This window comes from Canis aureus, chromosome 4 (assembly GCF_053574225.1).
Source record: "Canis aureus isolate CA01 chromosome 4, VMU_Caureus_v.1.0, whole genome shotgun sequence".
NCBI lineage: Eukaryota > Metazoa > Chordata > Mammalia > Carnivora > Canidae > Canis > Canis aureus.
Window position 1 is genome coordinate 54,463,669 of NC_135614.1, and position 27,258 is coordinate 54,490,926.

At 40.1% G+C, this 27,258-nt stretch overlaps 1 protein-coding gene and 1 long non-coding RNA gene across 2 annotated transcripts in view; one reads left to right on the top strand and one right to left on the bottom strand.

The window, feature by feature from the left end:
• Positions 1 to 1,220: 1,220 nt before the first annotated feature.
• Positions 1,221 to 27,175, bottom strand: LOC144312738 (uncharacterized). Its single transcript, XR_013378324.1, has 4 exons — positions 26,808 to 27,175; positions 7,857 to 7,970; positions 4,425 to 4,949; positions 1,221 to 2,648 (listed from the first exon to the last, which is right to left on the bottom strand). It is a non-coding gene; the product is annotated as an uncharacterized LOC144312738 (long non-coding RNA).
• Positions 26,299 to 27,258, top strand: part of ADAM19 (ADAM metallopeptidase domain 19) — an 83,382-nt gene continuing 82,422 nt past the window's right edge. The window contains exon 1 of the mRNA XM_077895705.1: positions 26,299 to 26,437. Within this exon, the coding sequence (XP_077751831.1) occupies positions 26,371 to 26,437 (67 nt within the window). The 5' untranslated portion in view covers positions 26,299 to 26,370. The remainder of the gene's footprint in view (positions 26,438 to 27,258) is intronic.

The following is a 27,258-nucleotide window of genomic DNA, read 5'->3' on the forward strand; positions in this document are numbered from 1 at the left end:
CATGGAATTTTTTGGAGGACTGATAATTATACACAATGTTATGGCCATATTGTGAGCATTAGTTGTGTCCTGGTGTTTCCCTGTTGTGTTTTTAGCTTGTGTTTTTATTTTTTATTAATGTATTTATTTTTAAAGATTTTATTTATTTATTCATGAGAATACACAAAGCGGAGGAGAGAGGCAGAGACACAGGCAGAGGGAGAAGCAGGCTCCATGCAGGGAGCCCGACATGGGATTCGTTCCTGGGTCTCCAGGATCAGGCCCTGGGCTATAGGCGGCGCTAAACCACTGAGCCACCAGGGCTGCCCTAGCTTGTGTTTTTAACACACAGCATCCCCCTCCCCACTTTTTATAGGGTCACTGGGACACCTCCACATTGCTAGAACAAGACCAATCCTGAGAAAATGATTGGGAGGGAAATAAGTTTGTCTTACTCAAGTGTCTACCTGTACCAGTGTTGGCTTCTTTCCTTCCTTAAGATGTGATGGTACAATTGTTGGGAGGGGACTAGTCACTACCACCTCCTGACATTTGTACAAAGCCTATCAGAACACTTTGCTTTCTTCTTTGAGTCTCATGAAAGACACAAGGTGAAAAAACAGACCCAGAGAACAGCCATTGACTTGTCTCAGATCAAGCAGTGCCTCTTTGTTGGAAAAGCAGAATTGATGTTTGCCAGGGACTTTGTACAGGCAGAGACACAGAATTATACAGACATAGAATTATAAACTGTTAATTATGAAGTATTCAGACATTTTCTTAAAATGCCTTATTATAAAGTCAAAGTTTCTTTGTTCTAAATTTCTTTTCACAATAAATTTTACTCTTCGCATGAATTAGGAAAACACAGAAAAGCCCCAAATTCTGTCTTTGCAGAAGCATTATCCTTCTATAACTTTTTCTGTGCAAATTTGGTCATGCATATATTTTTCTCTAATTGTAAATAGATTTATTGTTATTTTCTGTTTAGAAGAGTAATAATGATTATTAGAAAAATTCATAGTAGTGAACACCATAAAAAGGCATAAATTACTGTAATCTAGTCACTCATAATTAGTCATAGGTCATTAATCATTTTGGTTCATATATTTCTGCATACCCACACAGTTACAAAAACCAGATCATCATGGAACTTAAGATATAAGCCCCTTGTAGACTCTTTCTTTTTATGTAATATGTCATAAACACTTTTCTGTGACACTAGATTTTCCTCTACATGATGCTTTCTAAAACTTTTTATTATAACTTCAAACTGTACAAAAATAGCATAGGCATTATAATAAACTTCCTGTACCTATTATGCACATTCAACAATTACCAATTGTATACTCCATACTCCTTTTACTCAACGGATTTTTTAAAAAGCAAATTGCAAAAATTATTTTATCCACAAATATTTCAGTATATATCTCTAAAAGATTAGGACTCTTTTTTTTTTAAGATTTATTTGAAAGAGAGAGAGAGAGCATGAGTGGAAGGGGCAGAAGGGAGAGAAGCTGAAGCAGACTTCTCGCTGAGCGCAGAGCCCAATGTGGGGGTTCATCTCAGAACCCTGAGATCACAACCTGAGCCAAAACCAAGATGGACACTCAACCAACTGTGCTACCCAGAAGTAGGTAGAAATGCTTAATATGAATAGAGTTGATAGGAGGCCACTGATTCTGGACACTGACCTCTGCCTCCCTGAGAGGAACACTAAAGTCAGCCTTTGTAACAGTCCTGCCTTGTTTAGCTTATCAAATCTGGATGGAGCAAAAGCCCCCGCATTCTACTCACTTCATCAGAAACGAGTCTGAACAAGCCAGGCACTGTCCATCAGATACTCAGGCATTCTGACAGTTCAGTTCTGACCACAAGCCAAATGTAAATCGAGAATGCCAAGTCATCCATCATGCGTTAGCCACGTGTGAGGTTAATGCCCCATCTTTTAGAAGCACACAAAGGGCCATTTGAGAAGGAAAGTCCCACCAGCTCCAACTGAAACACATAGCCCACATTTGGATCATCTTTCTGAACAGCATCTTGGTTTGGAAGGCACAGCTGTTGCTGAGATCCCTCAATATAGCCTGCTGTTCTCTGTGGAAGCTAGGGTAGATTAGTGTGGTTAACTTGAGATGTAGTAAAGTCCTCCAGCCTGCCCTCTCCTCTAAATAGCCAACCTGCTGGCAGCCAAATGCTGATGTTTGCCAAATTATCCATGTCTGCCTGCTAGTGGGAAAAGCTGGGTGGTGGTTGAACTCATCGTATGCCTTTAGGAACATCAGCACCCCTCTCAGGAGCTCGGTTCCACCAAATCAGGACAGGAACAGGCTCTATTTCATACTGGAAACTCCCCTTAGGAACGAGCACTTCTGATCCCGGGAGAGTGGATGATTGACGGAAGTGGCCTTCTCTGACTCAACTCCCAGAGGTGTGGCTCTTAGAGAATTTCATGAAAAATGAGATGTGGACCAAGGACAAAGCCAGAGTCAGGTTTATGCCTCTAACAGCTGTGGCTTTCAAATTGCTTCAGATTGAAGAAGTTGAAACAACAGCTGCAGATTCATTCCTTGTTCTTGGGATGGGAGGTGATGGGTGCAAAATACAGTGGAGACACAAAGACCATGACAACTTTTTTCTACAGTAAACACCAAACTATGTCTTGGGCTCTGTAAAATAAGACGGAAAATGAATACACGGCATTAGATAGACCCCACCCCTGTGACTGTCCAAATTCAGATTAATATATTTATTGGAAGATGCCCTAGGCTCATAGAATTCTAAGAAACCTTCGCGTTTTCTAGTCCACATATAGGAACTGCGTTGGCCCTCCTGTCATTCCTCATGCTTATGTCCATGACAGACATTGTTAGTCACAGAGCTCTCGCCTGCTTTCAAACATTCATTCTCATCACAGATGTGGTCCAGGCTCTCTCTAGCAGTTAAAGGAGAGCTGACACTCATGATAAAGATCATTTGCCATCCCTGATCTAGCCCAACTCATACATTTTATACATGGAAAAGTGATGGCCAGAGAGGGGCAGAAGCTACCCAAAGTCACACAGTCTATCAGTGTTATTTGTAGAAAGCTAACTAAAGGGCCTAGAATTCTTTGAAACGTCAAGCAAAAAATAGGCCACTGCTTACTTAACTATTGTGCTATATTTGTTCTCTCTCTTTTCTAGATTCATCAAAATGTTTCTCTAAATTTTGAGGGCTTTTTTTTTCTAATAGAAAAGCAATATAGCTCTATAAAAATACAAATAAACAAAACCAAAAAACCCACTCAAAAGCAGCACCCACACATAAAACTATTGTGTAAAGTCATGGTCTATAGACCTTTTTTTACAGGTATGTTTACATTTACCCACTTATCTATATTTTTATGCGAGAGTAAATTAAGTTTTATTTTTTAGAGGGCCTGGTCACAAGAAATTCCTAATGAAAGCAATGCTTCAGTTCATACCCTCGATTGGACCTATATTGTACACACTGTTTTGTGACCTGATTTGAGTAAATGTTCATCAATTGTGATGAACTTCTGTTGTTAGACATTTAGACTCTCACCAGTTTCTTACTACTCTATTATCTATTCTAAATCTTTGCTCAAAGCTTAATTGTTTTCTTAAGGGCAAACAAATTTTAAAGGCTTTTGACACACATGGATAAATTGCTCTCCAATAAACCTGGAAGCAAGAGGCCAGCAGTGTCTCTGAAGTACATGCTTTTTTTTTTCAGCAGTTTCACCAACACAAGATGTCATTACTATTTTTCTTTTATTCTCTCATCAGCATGCTTTGTATATCAAGAAAGAGTGTAGAATGTCCAAAGGTAAGGCCACACTTTTGCAGATGCTAGAATGAGAGGCATGACTGAACAATAACAATGAACTCACATTTATTGCAAATTTACCAAGTGTCAGGCATCAGGCATTAACTTAGAGGGTTGACAACAACCCATCTTGCGGAGATGTTCAGGAGGGTTAAGCAACTTGTCCAATGTTCCATGAAACCAAGCTCGGTTAAGTCTGACCTGCATACCACCAACCCCTCAGCCATGCTGCCTCCACAGGGTCACTACAAGTAAATATTTGTACGGTAGTTGATTGTTTTCCTCTGGTAGGACAGACCTGAGCACTCCAGAAGGGAGCAGCCATAAAAATAGGCTAAAAATGCAATCTTAGTTCTCCTAGTCAGTCCTGACCAGAATAGCCCCAATGGACTTCAGCAATGTTTCAACTGGGTTTGAGGGTACGACCTGAGGTAGTATTTTTATTAAGGATTTCTTATGACTGAGAACTCTAAGAAGGAAACTTGAATTATCCCATATAAAAATACAGCCACCCAAGATTACCAGTGGCATTTCCTTTTTATAGTGTTTGGTGCTAATAATAGCCTCAAACTCCTCAATCCAACTTTCCAGCTTTTTAAAAGAACAGTACTTACGAGAATGTCTGAATACTTGTGACTGGTAGGGTTTATTCCATCCAATGTTTCCTGTGTTTTTTCTGGAGAAAGCAAAGGGCTTGGGAGTTGGTGGCTGCATACAGTCTCTGTGCTGCCACAGGGATCTGGTGAGGGAAACTTGGTCACCAAGCAAGAGCCAGAGAGAGAGGCTCAAAAGGAAGCAAGGCAGGGATGAAAGGTTAGAAGAGGACAGAGGTATGAGGGTTGGAGAACTCAGAACAAGTCAGATTATCTGTCTTAGGTTCCAGGGAGCTTTTCCCAGTAGGAAAAATGGGCTGCTTTCTCCATGTTGTTGTTCTCTGGACAGTCTTGTTCCTGTCCTGCCAGCACTTGGTGTCTGATAGGACCCGAAAAGGGTTGCAATCCTTCTAAGAGCATGGAAGGTCTTGGCAAAGCAGAGAGTGACTTTATGAACCAAAATATTCTCTGAAGGTTTCCAGCTCTTGTTTACTTCAATCTTCCACAGCATGTCTACAGGTGGAGGCTCTCTCCCTTCCACAGCACCTGCAGAACAAGTCACTGTGTTTCAAGGCTCTCTCTTTTTGAAAAAATTATTTTTTGGAGATATAATTTACATCTAATAATATACACTCATTTTAAGGGCACATACATCTCAATAAATTTTGATGGATGTGGTCACCTGTACAACCACCACCACAATCAAGATAAAACACTCTTATCACCTCAAGAACATTCTTATCTGATCCTCCCAGCCAATGCCCCACCTCCACCCCCACTCTAAGCTACCATGGGTCCACTTTGTATCACTGCAACTTAGTTTTGCCATTTCCAGAATTTCACATAAATTGAGTCAGAGAGTATGTACTATCTTGGTCATGACTTCCTTCAGTAGGCATAAAATGTTTGAGATTCATCAGTGTCATTGCATGTATCAACAGTTCTTTTGCAATGGTGAGTAATATACTATTGCATGGATATACCTCAATCTGTCTAGCTATTTGAGTTTGCTTCTTTTGATTATCATGAATGAAGGTGCTATACACATTCACATAAAAATCTTTCTGTGGGTATGTACATTCATTTCTCTTGGGCAAATATCTAGGAGTAGAATTTCTGGGTCGTGGGATAAGTATATGTTTAACTTAATAAAAACTTGCCAAACTGTTTTCCAAAATGGAATATCTAAAAGTTCCAGTTGCTTCACACCCTCATCAATGTTTGATATTGTCAGTCTCTTTAAGTTTAGTCATTCTCAGTGGTATCAAATAGCATTTCATAGTGGTTTCATTTGCATTTCCCTTCTAACTCATCATGTTGAATATCTTTTCATGTGCTTGTTGGCCATTTGTATATCACCTTTTTCAAAGGGTCTGTTCAAATCTTCTGTCCGTTTTTCTTTAATTGAATCACCTTCTCTATTGACTTTTCAAAGTTCTTTTTATATTCTGGTTACAAGGCCATTATTGGATATTTGCTTTGCAAATATTTTCTCCCACATTGTGGCGTGCCACTTGAGTATCTTAATAGTGTCTTTCAAAGTGCAGAGTGTTTTGTATGGTGAAGTCTAATTTAAAAGTTTTTCCTTATATGGTTTAAACTTTTCTTTAAAAAAATTATTTATTTATTTTAAAGACTTTATTTAATTGAAAGAGAGAGAGTACATGCACAGGGTGAGGGGCAGAGGGAGAAGCAGACTCTCCACTAAGCAGAGACCCCCATGTGGGGCTCAATTCTAGGCTCTAGGGTCATGACCTGAGCCAAAGGCAGACGCTTAACTGACTGAGCTACCCAGGTGCCCCATGGTTTAAACTTTTGTGTCCTGTCCATAAAGTCTTTGCCCACCTCCTTAACTTTGTTTGTACTCAGTATAAGTTGTAGGAGGAACTGTGCTTTCCTAAGGGGCAGAGATTGTGTTTGCTCTTCTTTGCATTCTCCCCTGTACCTAGATTGTGCTGGCTACATACACTAGGTATGTAGCTCAATGGTAATGTGATTTCATTTAGTGGGACAAGAATTTATCTAAGTTTTTCTTGTAATCAGTCATGTTTCCAGTCTTTTATCTCTCCCTCCACAGAGATCTCATGGGTTCTGAACCACCTTTGATGACCAATCCATGACTTCCACATCCTCCCCTCTGCCTGGCTTGCCTCAATCCACCTGTTTCCAGCATCTTCACCCTCAAAAATTTTTAATCACATTTATTGGTGGTATCCTAATCAAAAGTCTTTGGGTTGCAGATGCATAAACTCAGTCAAGTTAATTCAAGTAGAAAACAGTGTTTATTGAAAGGCTACAGGGGGCAATCACACAAGTGAGGGGTGTGGGAAACAGGTGAGCTTGGAGGATAGCTTGCTTGACTTGAGTGACCAAAGAGAGCCCCATAAGCATTTGAAATGAAGTCTGCCTATGTTTGAAAAGGTTAACATGGTGTGAGAAGTCTTCCTGTAAATGAAACAGTGTGCATTAAGGCAGAAAGATAGAAATGTGCTAGTTATTCTCAAATACTCCTTGGCACTATGGTTATTTGGGAGTCCAATTCATCTTCCCAACTGAATTCTGAATATGAACTTGATATTATATTTCTTCATATTACTTTAGAACAAAATAATAATAGAGTTTACCATCACCACCACCATCACCATCAACATCATCACCACCACGAGAACTATTGATTTAACAATTATGTGCTAGGTACCGTATTAAACGCTTTTCCATATTTTTTTTTCTAATCCTCAAATTGCCTTTGGAATTTTATAGCTGAGGAATTTGAGGCTCAGGGAAGGAGTGTTCTTTAACTTGACCAAAGTGATTACTTAAAAGACACAGACAAGGGAAAGACACATCCAGCCAGATCTGCCTGTTCTCAAAGTCCCTTAATCTTGAAGCTTAAGGCCTCTTAAGAATATGGTTTCAACTCTTGACTTGCTTGTTGAATGAAAAAGGCTGCCTGTGATCAGTATTGGAAATCCTCCCCCTGCTCAACCCCTTCCCAGGCGTCTACAACGATTAAGGTGTTAGTGCAGCCCAGAACTAAAGATCTTTAATGATGACTTTGTCCATCATGAAGGTTTCTGTCTCTTTGAAAAAGACAGAAAATCATTATTTCTTCTGACAAGTCCTTCTTCAAATGGGATCTTAATCCTCAAGCCTGCAGGAATCTTGACACTAGGAGGAAGTCATTGCTTAGCCACAGTTGGCACTGCTAATCTTTGGGCAAACTGATTCTTTTAAAGTTGTTTCCTTGACTTGGGTTTCTATGTAGAGAACTTGGTTACAGAGAACACATAGGAAGGGCTTTGCAACTGATACTGATCAATAAGCTTCAAGAGGCAGGGAGGAAATGATGGGCATAAGTGGCCTCTGGTGACCCTCCTTGAAGCAGATACACTTTTAAGATATCTACAAGAGTGGCTTTTTAAACCCAGGCCCCTATTCAGAGAAAAAGATTACCTTGTGCATGTGTTGCTCTCCCTTTGTCATGGAATCGTTGGGCCAGCAAAGGAAACCTTCTCATCTCCATTCTCTGAATCATAATCCGTATATACTATTGAAATTAGTCACAGTCTGTAAAACAGGAAGTGGGGCTATAGAGAAGGACCCTGGCCCAGGAAGTAGTATGAATCACTCCAGTGTGGTGCACTGGGTACCACCCATTGTTGGCATTAAATCCCAACTCTGCCCTGCTCTCAGCATCTCCACCCGCTGCCTGCTCTGGTGATTTATCTAACACACAGTCTAATAAACATAGCTCTGAGTTTGTTGCTAAGACCAGCTATTTGCATCCATGTAACTCTTTGTATAGTTACAAATTATAATGCAAGGCATTTTGATTTATCAATCTGCCTATCCATTCATTCAGTGAAAATGAACTTGGTAATAATAGTAATTTATGCACCCACCACGGGACATGACATTGTGGCATTGTGCTAGACATAGAAGCTATGATGCGTGCAATCATGGTCACTGCCATCATGGAATTGGTAGTCCAGCGCAGTGGTGTTTTGTTTTGTTTAAACAATTCAGTGAAATTCAATTGAATTGTAATATAAAAGGTATTTCTTACTGAAGATTATAGTTGAAAACATTGAGACAAACTGGTTTAGTGGAGGTTATTGTCAAAGATTCCTCTGACTATCCTCCTCACAGTCACTGGAGAGTTGATGGGGTCTCATGAAGGAGACAGAAAATATTATTACTATTGTTGCTTGTAATAGTATCCGTCAGGCATTGTATCTTGCAGGGAAAACAAAGGTTATCAAATACACCTATCCTTGCCTTCAATCGTTTTGGGGATTACCCTCAGGATGGAGGCACTCAACATCTTTGTTTGGTACACCAGCCACTTCTGGATGATCTGGTTTCTTTTTTTTTTTTTTTTTAAATATTTTATTTTTTTAAATTTATTTATGATAGTCACAGAGAGAGAGAGAGAGAGAGGCAGAGACACAGGCAGAGGGAGAAGCAGGCTCCATGCACCGGGAGCCCGACGTGGGATTCGATCCCGGGTCTCCAGGATCGAGCCCTGGGCCAAAGGCAGGCGCCAAACCGCTGCGCCACCCAGGGATCCCGATGATCTGGTTTCTATCTCTCAGTTTCCCTTTATATCATTCATACCACTTCCCTCCATCCTTCTCAAATGCCCTCCTGACCCCAGCTGCCTGAAAATACCTCCTTACTTTTGAACACTCAGCTTAATGTGTCACTCTGTGCCTTTGCTTCTTGTTTCATCTTTCACAGTCACATCTCCTTTTTTCTTCTGGTTATGGCATCCTCTTTCCTTTGGGAAGTCCTCCCTCTCTCCCATCACCACCACTACCACACTCGATGTGGCGCTGGTGATAGGCAGGGCTCCTAGGGTGGGCTCATGATCCAGACCTAGAACTCCATGTTCTGGATACTGCAATTGGTCCAAGGATGGTACACAACCCAAGGAGGCCAGTCACAGTTTGTGAACCTTTTATGTTAAGATAGTTCAGGTTGGGTCTCCAAATGGTCATGACTATACAATGTCTAACTTTATAGCATCCCTATTTGTCTACAGCACAACTCCTACCATACTGTAAATTCCCTCAAGGCAGGGACTGTTCTTTGATTTTAAAAATATGGATGTGTATGAATTTGTATGTGTACAAAAGTAGTATATTCTCTTTGTAGGAAAGTGGTGGGCAATTTGCTGTAGAAAAATTTTAAAATACACAAAAAGGTTGTTAAGCACTTGTAATCTTCCCTCTCCCAAAGATATATTTTTAAGGATTATTTATTTCTTTATTTTAGACAGACAGAGAGAGAGAGAGAGAGAGAGAACACATAAGCAGGGAGGGACAGCGAGGAGGGTGAGGGAGAAAGAATCTGAAGCAGACTGTACCGAGTGTGGAGCCCAATGCAGAGCTTGATCCGTGACCCTGAAACCATGACTTTTTAAAAGATTTTATTGATTTATTCATGAGAGGCACAGAGAGAGAGGCAGAGGGAGAAGCAGGCTCCTTGCAGGGACCCTGATGTGGGACTTGATACCTGGACCTGGGACCATGTCCTGAGCCAAAGGCAGATGCTCAACCGCTGAGCCACCCTGCATCCCTGATATCATGACTTGAACCGAAACCAAGAGTCAGATGCTTAACTGACTGAGCTACTCAGGGGCCCCTCCAAAAGACATTTTAACAGTCTTTTTATAATGCAGATACACATAAAACTCACATTTTACACAAGTAGAATATAATTGAACATATGACTATAACTTTCTTCACATAAGTGATATATTGTGAAAACTTTCCCATGTAATTAGCTATTTTTCCTTATGATTTTTCTTGGCTATCAATTATTCTTAGATGGAAAATTTATCATGGCCTATTCATCAAAACTTTTTTTGGAAATTTAGGTGGTTTCTACTTCCCATTACTATAAAAAAATCAGTGTCTGGTTTACACCAAAGATGATACTGTGAAGAATGGTCTTTTCATTGAAAGATCCTGGTCAATGAGATATCCATTTGACCAGTGTATAGGTTATCTATTGCTTTAACAATATTACCACAAACTTGCACTTTAATACAATGTAATATGTTATCTCAAAGTTTCTGTAGACAAGGGTTCAGGCATGGCATAACCAGTGTCTCACCAAGCTGCAATCGAGGTGTTTGGGTTGCAGTATTGTTGGAGGTTCAACTGGTGAAAGATCTGCAATCAAATTCATATGGTTATTGGCAGAATGCAATTCCTTGCAGGTTGCCAAAATGAGAGCTTTGTTTTGTTTTGTTTTTTTAAGATTTATTTATTTATTTTAGACAGAGTGGTGGGGGGGAGGTTTAGAAGGGGAGAGAGAACCTCAGGCAGACTTCCCACTGAGTGTAGAGCCTAAAGCAGGTCTTGATCCCATGACCCTGAGATCATGACCGGAGCCAAAATCAAGAGTTGGATGCTTAACCAACTGACCCACCCAGACTCCTGGAGAGCCTCAGTGATCTGCTGACTCTTGGCTTGAGGCTACCCTCAACCTCTTTGTTGCATGCCTCTTTCCATGGAGTAGCTCAGAGAGAGACTCCTGTCTAGTTGGGTGTTACACTTTTAAGTAACGTAATTATGTACATGTAATCACATACAGCCTGTCACCTTTTCTAAATTTTATGAGTTAGAAACAACTCACAGGTCCTACCTACACTCAGGGGAAGGGATCACACAAGAACATAAGCACCAGTGTGGGAATCATAGAGACCGCCCTAGACTCTGCCTCAGTGAGTTTCTCAGACTTTCTTGATACCTGGCACCTATAATGTCTTGGTAACTTTTTTTCATGGCACCTCTAGCCCAGAAGAAACACCTAACATTTTTTTTTAATTAAGTAGTTATATCCAAACAATTTCATAAATATTTATATCCTAACAATTTAGTAATCATTTGAAAAAATAGTACATATAATTTGAAAGAAAAAATAGTATTTTATTTTATTTTTAAGCAACCACAATATTTACTAATGGATTTATACTTCTGTCGGACACTGTAGGGCTTATTGGGTCTTCAAATCTTATTGAGTGCCATTATTCACATCTCCTGATTTCAAAGAGTATTTACTTTTGACACAGCAACTTCAAAAAACCCAGCTTTGCAAAAATATCATGTCATTGAAGAGAATGTAGTACAATTTAATGTTGGAACTGTGAACTACTCCAAATTAATAGTTTGTGTAGTATCCAACAAATGTCACTGTGCTTCTCTCAAAAAATGTAAAAATAATCTCATGACACCTTGTGAATTTATTATGGCTACCAAGGGTGACTTGGTACATAGTTTGGGAACCATGGCCATATGGAAAATTTTTTTTGACCTTGACTTCATACCATAAACAATATCAATTTCTGATAGATTGAAGATCTAAAGGTAAAATGAAAATAGTAAAGCTTTCAGAGGAAGAACATTTTTTCTTATCCTGGAGTGGTGTACAATCTCTTGAATAGGATTCAAAAAGTACTAAACATAAAAAATTGATAAATTCAACAATATTAATATAAGAAATTATTTTCATCAAAAGTGAGTGAAAAGGCACCTTATAAAGGGGAAGAAGGTGTTTGCATACATATATCTGACCAATGGCTTACAGCCAGGATGTTTAAAGAACTGCAAACTGAGAAGAAAAAGACTACTCAGTAGAAAGATGGGAAATAGACATGAACAGACTCCAGAAAAGAGGTTATACATTGGCCAGTAATTGTAGGAAGAAGTTTTAATCATTAATCATCAAGAAATAAAAATTGAAACCATACCTCAATACCAACACACCCACCAGATGGCTAAAAAAATTTTAAAGTTTTATCAAGGGTGTGAAGAAACCAGAACTCTTTTACAAAGTTGGTCGGGGTATAAACAGGTGCAGTCATTTTGTTAAACTGTGTAGTACTATCTACTAAAGTGGATCATATACAATGACCCAGCATTGTCACTCCTGGGTATATACCCCAAAGAAATGCAGATGTATCTTAACCAAAATTTGTACACAACAACCCGGTTTATAACAGTCTTAGTCTGGAAACTACCCAAATGTCCATAAATAGCAGAAGAGATGAATAACTTGTGGTACATTCCAATAATGGACTACTATACAGAATAAGCAACTCATAACTGCATAAACAACATGATGGCATCTCACAAACATAGTGTTAAGCAAAAGAAGCCAGGACATCCCAATCTTCTTTCTTCTCCCCCCACTCCCCACAATGTAAACTGCTTAACTGTATGATTCCATTGATATAAAGTGCAAAAAGAGTAAATTTAATCTATATTGTTAAAAGTCAGGCTAATAGTTCCTCTTGGTGGGAAGGGGATCTGTGAGTAGAAATTGGGCTTCTGGAGTGCTGGTCATGTCTTCTTTCTGGATCTAGGTACCAATCACATGGCTGTATTTAGGTTGTGAAAATAGTTGAGTGGTATACGTGTGCTCAATACATGCATGTATGTTGTACATCAATACAAAGTTGAAAAAAATGTTGCAGTGAATATCCTTATAGCTATATTTTTACAGATACACCTGTTTTTTCTCTTTTGACTAAATTCCTAGAAGTGGGACTGCTAAATCAAATGGTTTGAACATTTTTTACAACTTATAATATATGTTGCTAACTTGTCAGGGCTGCTTTTATTTATCTGTGTCTCCCTGTGCCTAGCGTCATGTCACTGACTGACATTTGAATAGGTGAACAGACGAATAAATGAGGGCCTTCCTTCAATTCCTTGAATGAGTCAGGCCTAAGACCAGGTCCTGTTTGTTCTGCCCAGAAATCTCATCCCCCTGTACTTAATACTGCTGACTCTCAGCTTAAAAAAACTCAACTGAGAGCCTTTCTCAACCATGCTGTCTGAAGTATTCCTCCTCTTATTCTTTGTCTTATCTCCTCTTGTTTACAAATCCCAATGCAAAATTATTATATTTGATTTATTTGTGTAGTTGCTTGCTTATTACCATCCTCCCACTGGACTCTAAGTACCACAAAGATAGGAATGACATATATCTTGCCCGCTATTTTATCCCAGCATCTACCTAGCACAATGCCTAGGAAGGAGAAGGCTTTTATATTAATGAGACATTTTCAGCCGCAAGGGTGGCTCAGATGGACTCAGACTTAAACAAAAAAATTGTTTTGGCTCATTTAATTGAGAAATTCAAGGAGTAGGTTTTCTTCAGATATGCCTGGATCCACAGGTTCAAATAATATTATTAGAAACTTTGTCTCTTTCTATTTCTCACCACTATTTGACCTCATTCTTAGGCAGGTTCTTTCCTAATACAGTAGCAAGAGAACTACCCACACAGCCCCCAGGTTACATTGCTATCTCAGAAAAAAGGAAGCAACTTTTTGATAGAGCTGTCAAGAGTCTTGGGGTGGATGCTCATTGTTCCAGCTGAGGGCCACATAACCAGTACTGAGCCAAGCATAGTGAGTATGGGGATGGAGCTCTACACTCAGTTTCTTTGACTGTCTCTGAATGGGTGGATGGGTGGGAGAGGGGGCTCTACCCCATCCAAACCAGAAATGCAGATGTGGACAGGTACAAAACCACCTGGCACTAACTTACTTGCCTAACTCCCAGTCCTACTTACCACTTGATCAGCTGCAGGGACTCAGCTCTCTTCCTGGGTGTATGCAGCCGTTAACCTAAACCAAGCAGCTGAGACCTACAAGTAATTGAGCTATTTTCCAGCTAAATGGGGCCAGCTAAAATTAAGTGTTTCCCTGAACCTTGATTGCCATTTTTATTCACGCAATATATTGGCATTCCCTGAATGCCTTTGCCCTTTACAATTTACTTGGGAGTTAGGTAGAGGTCTGCTCTTTGTAACATAGGGGTGGAGTTCATATATAACTTTTTCCTCCTTCCCAGTCCTTATCCTAAACTAAGTCTTCATATATAGTTTTCTTGATCTGTTTAAATCTCATGTCCCCACCCCTCTGTTTTACCCACCTCCTTCACCCACTTCAATCAGATCAACCTAAAGTTGACTGAGCTAAGTGACAAATAGGAATTTTCTCATTGGTATGCAGAGGTACATCAGATACATAAACTCACTGGCAGCCTTAGTATTCATTGCCTTGCAGACTCATCACTTTAGACTTCCAATTTGGCTCCTTTTTCAGGGTTTGTCCGTGACCTTGAGGAAGTCAATTCCCTCTTTCTGGACCTTGGTAGCTCTAGCTGTAAAATGAAATAATTACCTTGTCTGCTGAATAAGATGGTTTCTGAAGTGCTCTCTCAGATCTCTGATCCCAGAATTACCTTTCTCCCTCCTTAGCAACCTGGTGATGAGAAGGTTAACATTAAATGTGAGTTGGCTGTGGGACCAGCCACATGATTTGTGGATTCCCATACAAAATGTCCAAAAATTATTAAGGATTTCAAGATAGTAACAGCAAAGTATTAAGTCAAGTATGGGGCTCTTCTGAGAGCAGGGTCCTGTGCAACTGCCTGGGTCCCACTTCTGTGAAGCTAGTATGGATCCCTGAATTAATTAGATAGGATTAACCAGCTATGCTGATGCCCTTCCTCAAAATTTTGCATTTAACCTCCACCATCTTTTGCAGGGATAGTAAAATCAAATATCTGTAGAATAAATGAGTGATGTGGGCTGGTGATGGTGGTGACTGTGACAAAATGGAGAACAAATATTATCTCTAAAAGGAGCAGCTAATATTGTCTGCCAATGTGAGGCTAATACTGTCACCATGTGAGGATTTAGTCTTACTATTGTCCAAACTTTTAATGTTTCTTTATTTTATTTTATTTATGATAGTCACAGAGAGAGAGAGAGAGAGAGAGAGAGGCAGAGACACAGGCAGAGGGAGAAGCAGGCTCCATGCACCGGGAGCCTGATGTGGGATTCGATCCCAGGTCTCCAGGATCGCGCCCTGGGCCAAAGGCAGGCGCCAAACAGCTGCGCCACCCAGGGATCCCAAACTTTTAATGTTTCAAAAGAAATCAGGATTAGAATTAAAAAAGAAAAACTCCTGAGTTTTTTTTTAAACATTGTAACTATTGAGAAAAATTATCTAAAATTTGTCAATGAGGCAAAAGGATAATGGCAATTCCTTTTAATGGCATCCAAGAGCAGTGGTTCTCAAAGTGTGCTTTCTAATCAACAGTATCAGCATCACCTGAGAATAAAGCATTAGCATTTAAATACTTATATATAAGTGATGTGAATAAAAGCAATGATACAAGGGACAGAAGGAGTAATTGAGATTATTTTGTTATAAGGTACTCACACTACCTCTGATGTGGTACAGTATTATTTGAGAGTGGACTTGTATTAACTGTAAATGAATCCTGCAAAATATAGAGTAACCACTAAAAAGTTTTAAAAAAAGAAGTATAATCAGTATACTAAGAAAATGGAGTCATCATAAGATGTTCAAAAAAACCCACAAAAGGCAGCAAAAGAGTGGAAGGCAAAAATAAGAACAAAGAACAAGGACAACAAATAGAAAACAAGTAACAAATATGATAGATATCAATCCAGCTATATCAATAAGCTCCTGGAATATCATAGTCTAAATGACCCAACTAAAAAAAGATAGATTGTCAGAGTGAATTAAAAGACTTAATTATGTGTTGTATACAAGAAATCTGCTTTAAATATAAAGACATGTATAGCTTAAAAGTTAATGGATGCAGAAAAATATACCATGCCAAACACACTTCAAATGAAAATCGGAGCAGCTATATTAAGTTCAGAGAGAGCAGATATCAAAGCAAAGAAAGTTATCAGGGATAAAGTAGAGCATTACATAATGATGAAGGGGTCAATGTTCCAAGAAGACATAACAATTCTTAATGTGTCTATGCCTAACAATAGAGCATCAAACTATATGGGATAAAAATTAATAGAATTTCAAAGAGAAATAGATGAACCACTATCATAGTTGGAGACTTCACCACCCCTCTATCACAAATGGACAGAGTCTGCAGACAGAAAATCAGTAAGGATAGTTGAACTCAACAACACCATCAATCAAGTGGATATAATTGACATCTATAGATTAGTTCATCCAGCAATAGCAGAATACATATTTTCCTCAAGATCACATAGAACATTCTTCATTATAGACCACATTCAGAGCCATAAAACATACTTTAACAGATTAAAAAGAATAGAAATCATACTATGTCAATTCTCAGACCACAGTGGAATTTAACTAGAAAGCAATAACAAAAGGATAAATGGAAAATTTCCAAATACATGGAGATTAAACAGTACATTTCTAAATAACACATGGGTCAAAGAAGAAATCTCAAAAAAAATTTAAGACTATTTTGGGTTAAATGAAAATGAAAAACAGCTCATCAAATTTGTGAGATACAGTGAACATAGTGCTTAATGGAAATTTATTGAACATGTATATTAAAGGAAAAAGATCTTAAAAATAATTTAATTAAGGATTATTTATTATTAATTAATAACTTATTAATTAAGGATTTATTATTAAATTAGGATTATAAGTATGAAACTATAAAAAGAAGAGCAAATTAAATCTAAAGTAAGCTCAAGAAAATAAATGATAAAACTGGAGCAGAAGTCAATTAAATTGAAAACAAGACATCAATATAGAGAGTCAATTAAACCAAAAGCTGGTTCTTTGAAAAGATCAATAAATTGATAAGCATCTATCCAGGTTAACTATGAAAAGAAGACAGAAGACAGATTACTAATATCAGAAATGAAAGAGGGGACATCAGTACAGATCCTATGTATATTAAAAAGATGACAAAGGAATACTACAAACAACTCTATACCCGTGCATTTGGTAACCTAGATGAAATGGAACAGTTCCTTGAAAGACCCAATTTGCCAAAACTGTCTTGATTAGTGTTTTGCACCTTATCCTCTGTAACATCATACTAGAAGTTCTAGCTAATGCAATAATGCAATAAGATGTACAGATTGGCAAGGAAGAAATAAAATTGTTTTCATTTGGAGATAATATAATCATCTATGTAAAAGATCTGAAAGATTGACCAAAAAAAAACTTCCAGAACCAATAGGTAATTTTTACAAGATTGCAAGATATACAAGGTTAATATACAAAGTCAATCACTTTCCTATATACTAGCAATGAACAAGTGGAATTTGAAATTAAAAATGCAACATCCTCTTATTACCACCCTCCAAAATGAAATACTTAGGCATAAGTTTAACAAAACATGTACGAGATCCATATAAGGAAAACTATAACTTTGGTGAATGAAATCAAAGAAGAACTAAATAAATGGAGAGACATTCCATATTCATGGGTAGGAAGATTCACTATTGTTGAGATATCAGTTCTTCCCAACTTAATCTATAGATTCAGTGCAATTCTTATCAAAATCTCAGCTTGTTATGGATATTAACAAAGTCATTCTAAAGTTTACATAAGGAGGCAAAAAAACCGGAATAGCCAACACAATATTGAAGGAGAACAACACTGGACCCTACTCAACTTCAAGACTTACTTTAAAGCGACACTAATCAAGACAATGTGGTATTGGCAACAGAATAGACAAATAGACCAGTGGAGCAGAATAAAGTTCCCAGAAATAGACCCACATAAATATAGTCAACTATTCTTTGACAAAGGAGCGAAGTGCAATACAATGGAGTAAAGATTTTTCCTTTCCACAAGTGACACTGGAACAACTGGACAACCACATCCAAAAAAAATAAAAAAAGGGAATTTAGATAAAGTCCCTACATTCTTCACAAAAATTAGCTAAAAATGGATATGTAAACACAAAACTATAAAATTCCTGGAGGATAATATAGGAGGAAACATAAAAGACCTTGGGTATACCATGACTTTTTAGATATAACACCAAAGGCACAATCTATAAAAAAAGATAATTGGTAAACTGGACCTCATTGAAATGAGAAACTTCTGCTCTGTGAAAAACAGTGTCATTAGAATGGAAAGATAAGCAACAGACTGGGAGAAAATATTTGCGAAAGACATTTGGTAAAGCACTGTTATCCAAAGTATGCAAAAAACACTTAAAATTCAACAATAAGATAATAAACAGCTTGATTTAAAAATGGGCCAAAGATTTTAACTGACACCTCATCAAAGAAGATATACAGATGGCTAATGAAAATACTTTTGATACCGTATTTTGTTAGGAGATTGCAAATTAAAATGAGATACCACTACATGTGTATTAGAATGGCTAAAATCCAAAACACTGACAACAGTGTGGAGCAACAGGAACTCTCTATTCATTACTGGGGAGAATGCAAAATGGTACAGCCACTTTGAAAGACAGTTTGACAGTATCTTACAAAACTAACATACTCTTATTTTTTTATTTATTTTTATTTTTAAAAGTAAACACACTCAACATACAACTTAACAATCATACTCCTGGGTATTAACTCAAATGAATTGAAAATTTATGTCCACATAAAAACCTGCACATGATATATATAGCATATTTATTCATAATTGCCCAAGCTGGGAAGCAACCAAGATGTCCTCCAGGTAAATAAACTGTGGTATATCAAAACAATGGAGTATTATTCAGCGATAAAAAGAAAGAAGCTATCAAGCTATGAAAAGACATGGAGGAACCTTAACTGGATAGTGCCAAGTTAAAGAAGCCAGTCTGAAAAGGCCACACATTCCACCTATTTGACACTCCAGAAAAGAAAAAACTAGGGAAACAGTAAGAAGATCAGTAACTTGCAGTTTGGGGTTTAGGAAGAGAGATGAATGATTTTTAAGGCAATAAAACTACTCTGTGTGACATATATAATGGTGGATTCACGTCATTACCCATTTGCCAAAACCCAAGGAGTGTATAACACCAAAGTGGACCCTGATGTAAACTCTGTACTTTGGGTGATGATGATGTATCAGTGTAGGCTCATTACATCAATCATAACAAATCTACTACTCTGTGGGTGGGGGATGTCAGTAGTGGTGTAGGTTGTGCATATGTGGGGAAGCGGAGTAGAACGAATTCTTTATACTTTGTTCAATTTTGTTGTGAACTTAAATATCTCTAAAAAAATAAAATTAATTTGAAAAATATATTTCCTGTAGGGTCCTGTGGGAGCAAACAAGTATCAAAGCCTGTTTCTTGGCTGCTCTGCCAGCTGTGGAGGCACCACCCTGTGCTTCTGATAATGGCCTGAATTCAGCCCAATTTCCAGAGTGACAAGGAGAAGAGGAGAAAAAAGGCAATTTGGCCAGGAGTCTGAAGCTGGGGTTCCCTGTAAACTTGGCATGAGAGATCCCACAGACATCCCAGGCAACTTCCCCTCCTCAAGCATCAGTGTGCTCATCTGTAATAATACCAGAATAGCATAGTGGTTTCAGACCATAGTGGCTTCAGTGGCTCTGAAGCTCCTCATATTTCAGTCTGAATTTGGGCTTTGTCTCCAACCTAGCAAGTGCATGAACATGCATGCATTGCCACCTAACTCTAGCCTCAAAGTAGGAATATCAGTAGTACCTATGGTGGAGGGTTGTCCCAAGGATAAAATGTGATAATGCACTGGGCTCATTGTAAGCCTTATGCAATCAATTATAACTATTATTATTAGGTGGGTCTTATGCAATCAATTATAACTATTATTATTAGGTGGACATATTACATTGCCAAAGTTGGACCCTTTCTGACCTATAAAATCAACAATTCCATATGGTTTGAACTTCTATCTCTTATGGGACTGTTATGGGCACTAAATGAGATAATATAGGCACTGGGCTTGCTACCATTTAAAGTGTTCAATACATGATATAGTGATTATTATTTTTTTTAAGATTTTATTTATTCGAGAGAGAGAGAGCACATGTGTAGGGTGGGGGAAGGAGAGGTAGAGGGAAAGGGAGAAACAGACTCACGGCTTGATCCCAGGACCCCCAGATCATGACCTGAGCCAAAGGCAGACACTTAACAAACTGAGCCACCCAGGTGCCCCAATAGTTATTATTATTCTTATTATCCACAATCCTGGGGATGGTACCACCAGGTGAGAAATCAAAGGACCCAAGACACACATCAAGAAACTTGATCATCCTCTGTAACTGTCCTTTCATTTACTTGTCAGTTGCTACTCCCATCTCTCTTTTCCCTCACCTTCTCCTCCCCTAATTATTATAGTGGAGACCTTGTCTTAGAAATCTTTGTATTTGTAGATTCTAGCAAATGCTAGGTACATAGTAAGTATTCATAGAAATGCTGTTGAATGAGTGATTCCAAGAGCTTTATGGGTTCCACAGGGGTTGGGGGATTTGCTTCTCCTATGGATTAGTGGGCCCAAAAAATAGACTGAAGACTAGAATCTTGAACATAACCAAGAGACCTGAGTAAAAGACCTCTTTAGGCTTTAGTTTCTTCTGTCAGAATGGGTCCAATAATCCTGACCTTGCTCCATCATAGAGTATTTGAGTTATAAGAGTGTTGCTGGGAAACTCCACATCTATTAGAGTGGCTAAAATGAAAAGAACTGATGATGATACCAAGTTCTGATGAGGATGCAGAGCAACTGAAACTCTCATATATTGCTGGTGGGAATGCAAAACTGCACAACCACTTTAAAAAATACTTTTTGTAGCTTCTCATGAAGTGAAACATACATTTAACCACAAGACCTACAGCAAGCTCACTCCTAATTATTTATCCCAGAGAAATGAAAACTCATGTTCACACAAAACTTGAATATTTATAGTAACTTTACTCATAATCATCAAAAACTGGAAACATCCAAAGTCCTTCTACTGGTGAATGGATAAAATCACTATGGTACATCCACACAATGGAAAGCTACTGAATAATAAAAACGTGATACCTACTGATACATGCAACAACATGGATGAATCTTAAATACATTTTATTGAATGAAAGAAGTCAGACTCAAAAAAAGAAAAGAAAGAAAGAAAGAAATAAGCCAGTCTTGAGCTGAAATCTGTATGGTTCCATTTATATAACATTCTGGAAAAAGCAGTGCTATAGGGACATAAAGCAGATCAGAGTTTGCTAATGGTTGGGAGTGACAGGAAACAGGAGGGAAGTGTTTGGGGTGATCTTGATTGTGGAAGTGGTTATTTGTTAAAACTCATAGTCGTGTAAACTTAAAAAATGGAGAATGTTAATGTATGTAAATTATAGTCAAATAAACCAGACTTAATTAGTTGCTGGGAAAATGGTTTATTTATTTATTTATTTATTTATTTATTTATTTATTTTTATTGGAGTTCGATTTGCCAACATATAGCATAATACCCAGTGCTCATCCTGTCAAGTGTCCCCCTCAGTGCCTGTCACCAGTCACCCCATCCCCCTGCCCAACTCCCCTTCCACTACCCTTTGTTCGTTTCCCAGAGTTAGGAGTCTCTCATGGTTTGTCACCCTCTCTGATATGGGAAAATGGTTAATAAAGCAAAGTTACCACTGGGCCAACATTATTACCATTGTAAGGACTAATGAGGACAATTCTCCTCAGGGCAATTTGGGAGTGCGCGGAGCCAGAATGAAGTAATAATTATCAATTATTTAATTTATACTTTAATTAAACATTTATTGTGCCTTCCAAATGTTGGGGGGATGAGAGAAGAGTCAGGTGCACCTCCTATTCACAAAAGGCTCACAATGTAGTGGGAGTGGGGTAAGAAAAAGAAAATTATAGTATAACATGATCATTATCTTTGATAATAACCGAAGAATCAGTATATAATTAGACTCTTCACACATTACACAATTAAAAGGACAAGCTAAGCATTATGAATACACTCCTCACCCCTTACTTAATAGCAGTGGGGTGAGGATAATAAAAGCTAGCGTTTATTATTGACTGCTTACTTTGTGAGAGGTGTTATTCTAAGCACCCATTTAAGCCTCACAAAAACCCTGAGTTAGGAGCCATCATAGGTGAGTTTATTTGCCCATGGTCTCTCAGCTGAAAGGATAGCAAATGGATTTAAACCTTGGTGTGATGGCCACCTCCTAACCATGACAGTATACTGTAGCTAGAGAGGAAGAGCGACCTGGACCACCTAGACTACCAAAATTGAAAATTGGCAACCGGTTGTTCTAACTCTGCCTTAGTTTGCCTAACATCAGAGGACAGAGTCAAGCACACAAAAATCTCTGTGTAAGACACCAGGTTAAACCATTATTCCTCTTATGATCCTTTTCTGTGCTTACCATTTACCCACCCACCCCTATTACTAAAGTAATATGTAATTATTATAAAAAAATGGAAGAGGCGAAAAAAAAAAAAAGACAAACAAAACTCAAGAAATCAAATTAAACAAAAAAAATCTTTATCCATCCATAGTCTCACCACCTAGCGGTAAATACTGCTAGTATTTTGGCACATTTCCTGCTAGTCTTTTTAAAAAATGTCTTTTATTTATATAGCTGAGATCATACTTAATTTTGGACTTTTTTTTTTGCTTAACATCAGAGCATGAACTCTTCATAAACATTATTTTAAATGGATGTATAATAATCCATCACATAGATATTCTACAATTAATTAACTGTTCCTTCACTGTTGGATATTTAGGTCATTTCCAATATTTTCACTATTATAAATAAAACTATTATTAACATTCTAGTTCATAAATCTTACAGATTATTTTTTTAGGATAGTTTCCCAGAAATGTAATTACTAGGCTAAATGTCAAGAATATTTTAAAGATTACATAGAGATGTAGTATTCTTTAAAAACAACAAACACATTCTTTACAAACAAATGGAAAGGTTTCTAAGGGGTCAAAAGTTGTTTGTATGTTTGTTTCTGTGTATAAGTATGGAGGGGGGCGGATGAGAGAACTGGGAACTTTCTCACTACTCGGTCGGTGTGGCTAACCTGACTTCTCTTGTGAGCTACTGCCCAATTTTCAGGGGCACATGCTGATTAAATATTGATCACTGAGTGCCACCAAATGGAAGCAAATTTCGTGTATGGAGTTTGTATTCCTTTTGCAAGTATATTGTCCACAGAATCAGAAAGACTCAATTGTGTTTTTCACAAGCAGAGAGCCCTTTCACTGCCATTATCTCAACAGCTTTTCATAGCTCCTGAGTGAAATGGGTTGGGACAGCCATTAACATTCCCAGGTCATTGGTTAGAAACTCAGACCCAGGAAGAAGTGACTTACCCAAAGTCACAGAGCTAGTTGGAGAGAGCTGGGACTAGAGTTTTAGTCTCATGGCTCTAAGGCAAAAGTTCCTGTTATGGACTGAATTATGTCTTCCTCCCATTTGTAGCACCCGCCCCCCATCCATATGGTTGAAGCCCTAACCTGCAGTGTCACTATATTTGAAGACGGCCTATGAGGAGGTAAAAAAGATTAAATTAAGTACTAGGATGGGGCCTTGCTCTGATAGGATTAGTGTCCTTACAAGAAGAAGAAGAAGAAGACCAGAGCGCTCTCCCTGCACATACACAGAGAACAGACCACAGGAAGACACAGCAGAAGGCAGCTATCTACAAGCCAGGAAGAGAGGCCTCACCAGAAATCGACCCTGCCAACGCCATGAGCTTAGACAGCCTCCAGAACTGTGAGAAAATAAATTTCTGTCATTTAAGTCACCCCGTTTGTGTTATTGTGTTATGGCAGCCCTAGCGGACTAATATAGATTTTGGTACCAAGAAGTTGGGGGGGGGGGACTATTGCTATAACAAATGCCTAAAAATGTGGAAGTGTCTTTGGAACTGGGTAATAGTTAGAAGCTGGATAAGTTTTGGGGTACATCCTAGAAAAAACACCTAGGTTGCCTTGAAGAGATTGTTGATAGGAATCATATGCTCTGGTGAGGGCTGAGGAATAAAAGAAGAGCTGTTAAAGAAAGAATCTATTATTAGGGTGCCTGGGTGGCACAGTTGGTTAAGTATCTGACTCTTGGTTTCAGCTCAGGGTGTGATCTCAGCATTCTGGGATCAAGCCCCACATCGGGCTCTACACCCTACAGGGAGTCTTCTTGAAATTCTCTCCCCACCCCCCACCCCCAGCCCTCCTCATGCTGTCTCTCTCTCTCTCTCTCTCTCTCAAATAAGTCAATGAAATTTATTTTTAAAGAAAGCATCTATTATTTTAGAGAAGACACACATCATCATGGACAGAATGTTGGTAGAACTATGAAGTTTAAGGTGATTCTGATGAGGCCTCACCCAGAGCATGGAAATGGAAACTGGCAGAAAGGCGATCCTAGTCATAAAGTGGCAAAGAACTTGTCTGTTTTGTGGAAAGTAGAAATTGCAAGTGATGAACTTGGATGTTTAGCTAAAGAGATTTCTAAGCAAAGTGTTTAAGGTGTGGCCTTGTTTCTCTTTGTGGTTTATAACAAAACATGAGATGAGAGGGATAAATGGAGGGGAGTGCCAAGCCAAAAGGAAGCCAGTTTGAAGATTTGGAAAATTCTCAGCCCATCCATGTTGCAAAAACCTAAAATATGTGTTCTAGGGAGGGCGCCAAGGGTATGCCTGGCCAGCTACTCTATAAGGAGGTCACCCATGCAGTTCATCAGCCATCTCAGCAGAAACTAGGAATAGAGATGGGTTGTATACCAGCAGGGACACTTTCAGTTTGGACCAAAGGGAACAGAGAAGGGGTAAAATAAAGGAAAGCTGTTGGACTTCTGGGATTCTACAGGACAGGACATTCAAGCTATTTGTGTCTTGTGCTTCCCAATATCCAGTATTTTGTTGAGTTGTGCAAACTTGGGTTTGAAGAGGCTCAGTGAGAGGAACAGATGACAAGACATCTGAGGCTTGGTTTCTAGAGCCAGCCTTGGCTTTGCCAAAACTTGCTAAGGGATCTTAGGCAAGCCACTTCTCCCTGATTATCAGTTATCCATCTGCAAGATAAGGTGTGCTGCATCAGGCTCTGGAGTTAGACAGATGTGGGCTTGAATCTAGACTGACATTAGTTGCATGACCTTGCACAAACTACTTAGCCCCTTAGGTTTGGTTTTCTCGTCGGTAAAACAGGGTAAAGGCACCTACCCTGGGGATTACTGGGCTAATTAAGAGATGATGTATGCGGAGTCCCCGGCACATTTTAAAGGACAATAAAGTAGTTCATTTCCTAGATTGATTGATTGATTATGTTAATGTATGCAAAGCACAGAGGCCAGTTTCTGGCACTTAGTAAGGGCTGTATTGGTCTTAGTTACCATTTTTTTTTTCTTATTCTAACAGATAGTAAGTCCTCAGTAAGTGAGCTCCTTATTATTGCTTTCAGGCCTCATTGGCCCTCATTTCCCTCCAAAGCCCTAAATCCTACCTATACCTAATTCCGTCCCCCCCGCCCCCTCGTCCACTCCCAATATAGCCGTGGTCTTTCCCGTCCTAGTACTTTTGTCTACTCGGTTTTCTGGGCCTGGTGCTCCATTTCTCTTCCTCGGGAGCTCAGATGTCTTCCCCACTGGGAATCCTCTCTCCACCACCCTCCTCCTCCCAGTCAAAGGAATGGCTCCCTGATTTGTGTCCTGCTAAGAAAACAACTCCATAGAGCGCTTAGTTCTTTGTGTCGGGTTAACTCTTAGGCGTCGGCCTCCGAGAGCAGCGGCCTCCGGGGCACCGTGCTGGGCGGGTCGCCTCTGGGTGTCACCCCAGGCGTCCAGCTCGGTGCGGGACACAGGAAACAGCCCCCCGCCCCCGCCCCCGCCCGGGGGGGTCCACGGTAGCCCCTGGAGGCCCCTGGAGGCCCGGGCCCGCCCACCGCGAAGCCGGCCCCTCTGCGGGCGCGCACTCCGCCCGCGGCCCCCCGCCACCCGCGCCCGCGCCGCGCCCCGGGGTCCCGGCCCCTCCCGCGCTCCTCCCCCCGCGGCGGGCCCTGCGGAGCCGGGCGGGGGCGGAGCGTCGCTGCCGATGGCCGGGAGCCGGGCGGGGAGGCGCTGGGCGAGCCGCGGGCTCCAGACGCGCCGCCGCGGGGCCGGGGGCTGGCATGGGCGCGTGCTAGGGGCCGCGGAGCGCGCGAGGGGCCGCGGCCACCATGGCCCGGGGCGCGGGCGCCGTCCGGCTCTGCCTGCTGGCGCTCGCCCTGCCCGGGTGGACCACAAGTAAGTGCCGGGAGGGCGCGGGCGCGGGCGCGGGCGCGGGCGGGGATGCGGCGGGGGAGGATGCGGCGGGTGGGCTGGTGGCCCGGGGACCTGGGGGGCGCCCCCCGCGACCCGGCGGAGCTGCCTGCCCGGGGCCCCCAGCCTGCGAGCCGCGGCTTTGTTCCCACGCGGTGCGCCCCGGGAGGGGGGTCGCGGAGACCCGGAGACCCGAGCAGGCCCCTCCCTGGCTCGCCCCCCTCTCCTTTCTCTTTCTCTAGTTTTCCTGCCTTTTTCTTGGCTTCTTTTCCCGCTGCTTTCCCGGTCTCTCCTCTTTTCTTAGTCTTTGTGTGTGTGTGTTCCTATAAATATGTTGATAAAATTGGAACCATACCGTACGTACAGCTGTGTGCCTCGCATTCTCCACTTCACGTGATGAGCCCACATCGTTACATTCCCCCAAAAGACGCGGTTTTAAGGACTGTGGATCACAGCAAGACATCGCAGAAGTGTAATCTTCAAAAAGTTAAAAACGTTGACTCCCATAGATATAGGATGAATGGGTGGCAAAGATTCCTTCAATTCATTAATGAGGCGGTGAGTAGGATGGTGAAGCCGGTTCAAAGCACCAGAGGAACGGGCGGTACAGGCATCAGAGAAAACGTTGAAGCCATGTGCTGGGACAGATACAAAAGCGGTCAGTGCCCCCATAGGGTCAACCAACCATCATTCTTAGTTCTCTTTCCGTCATACTCAAGTCATTTGCATCTCTACCAGTCAAAAATCTACAGCTGACATATAACTTCACAGAGTATGGTCTTTTAATTCGTTGTGAATTAAAGCCA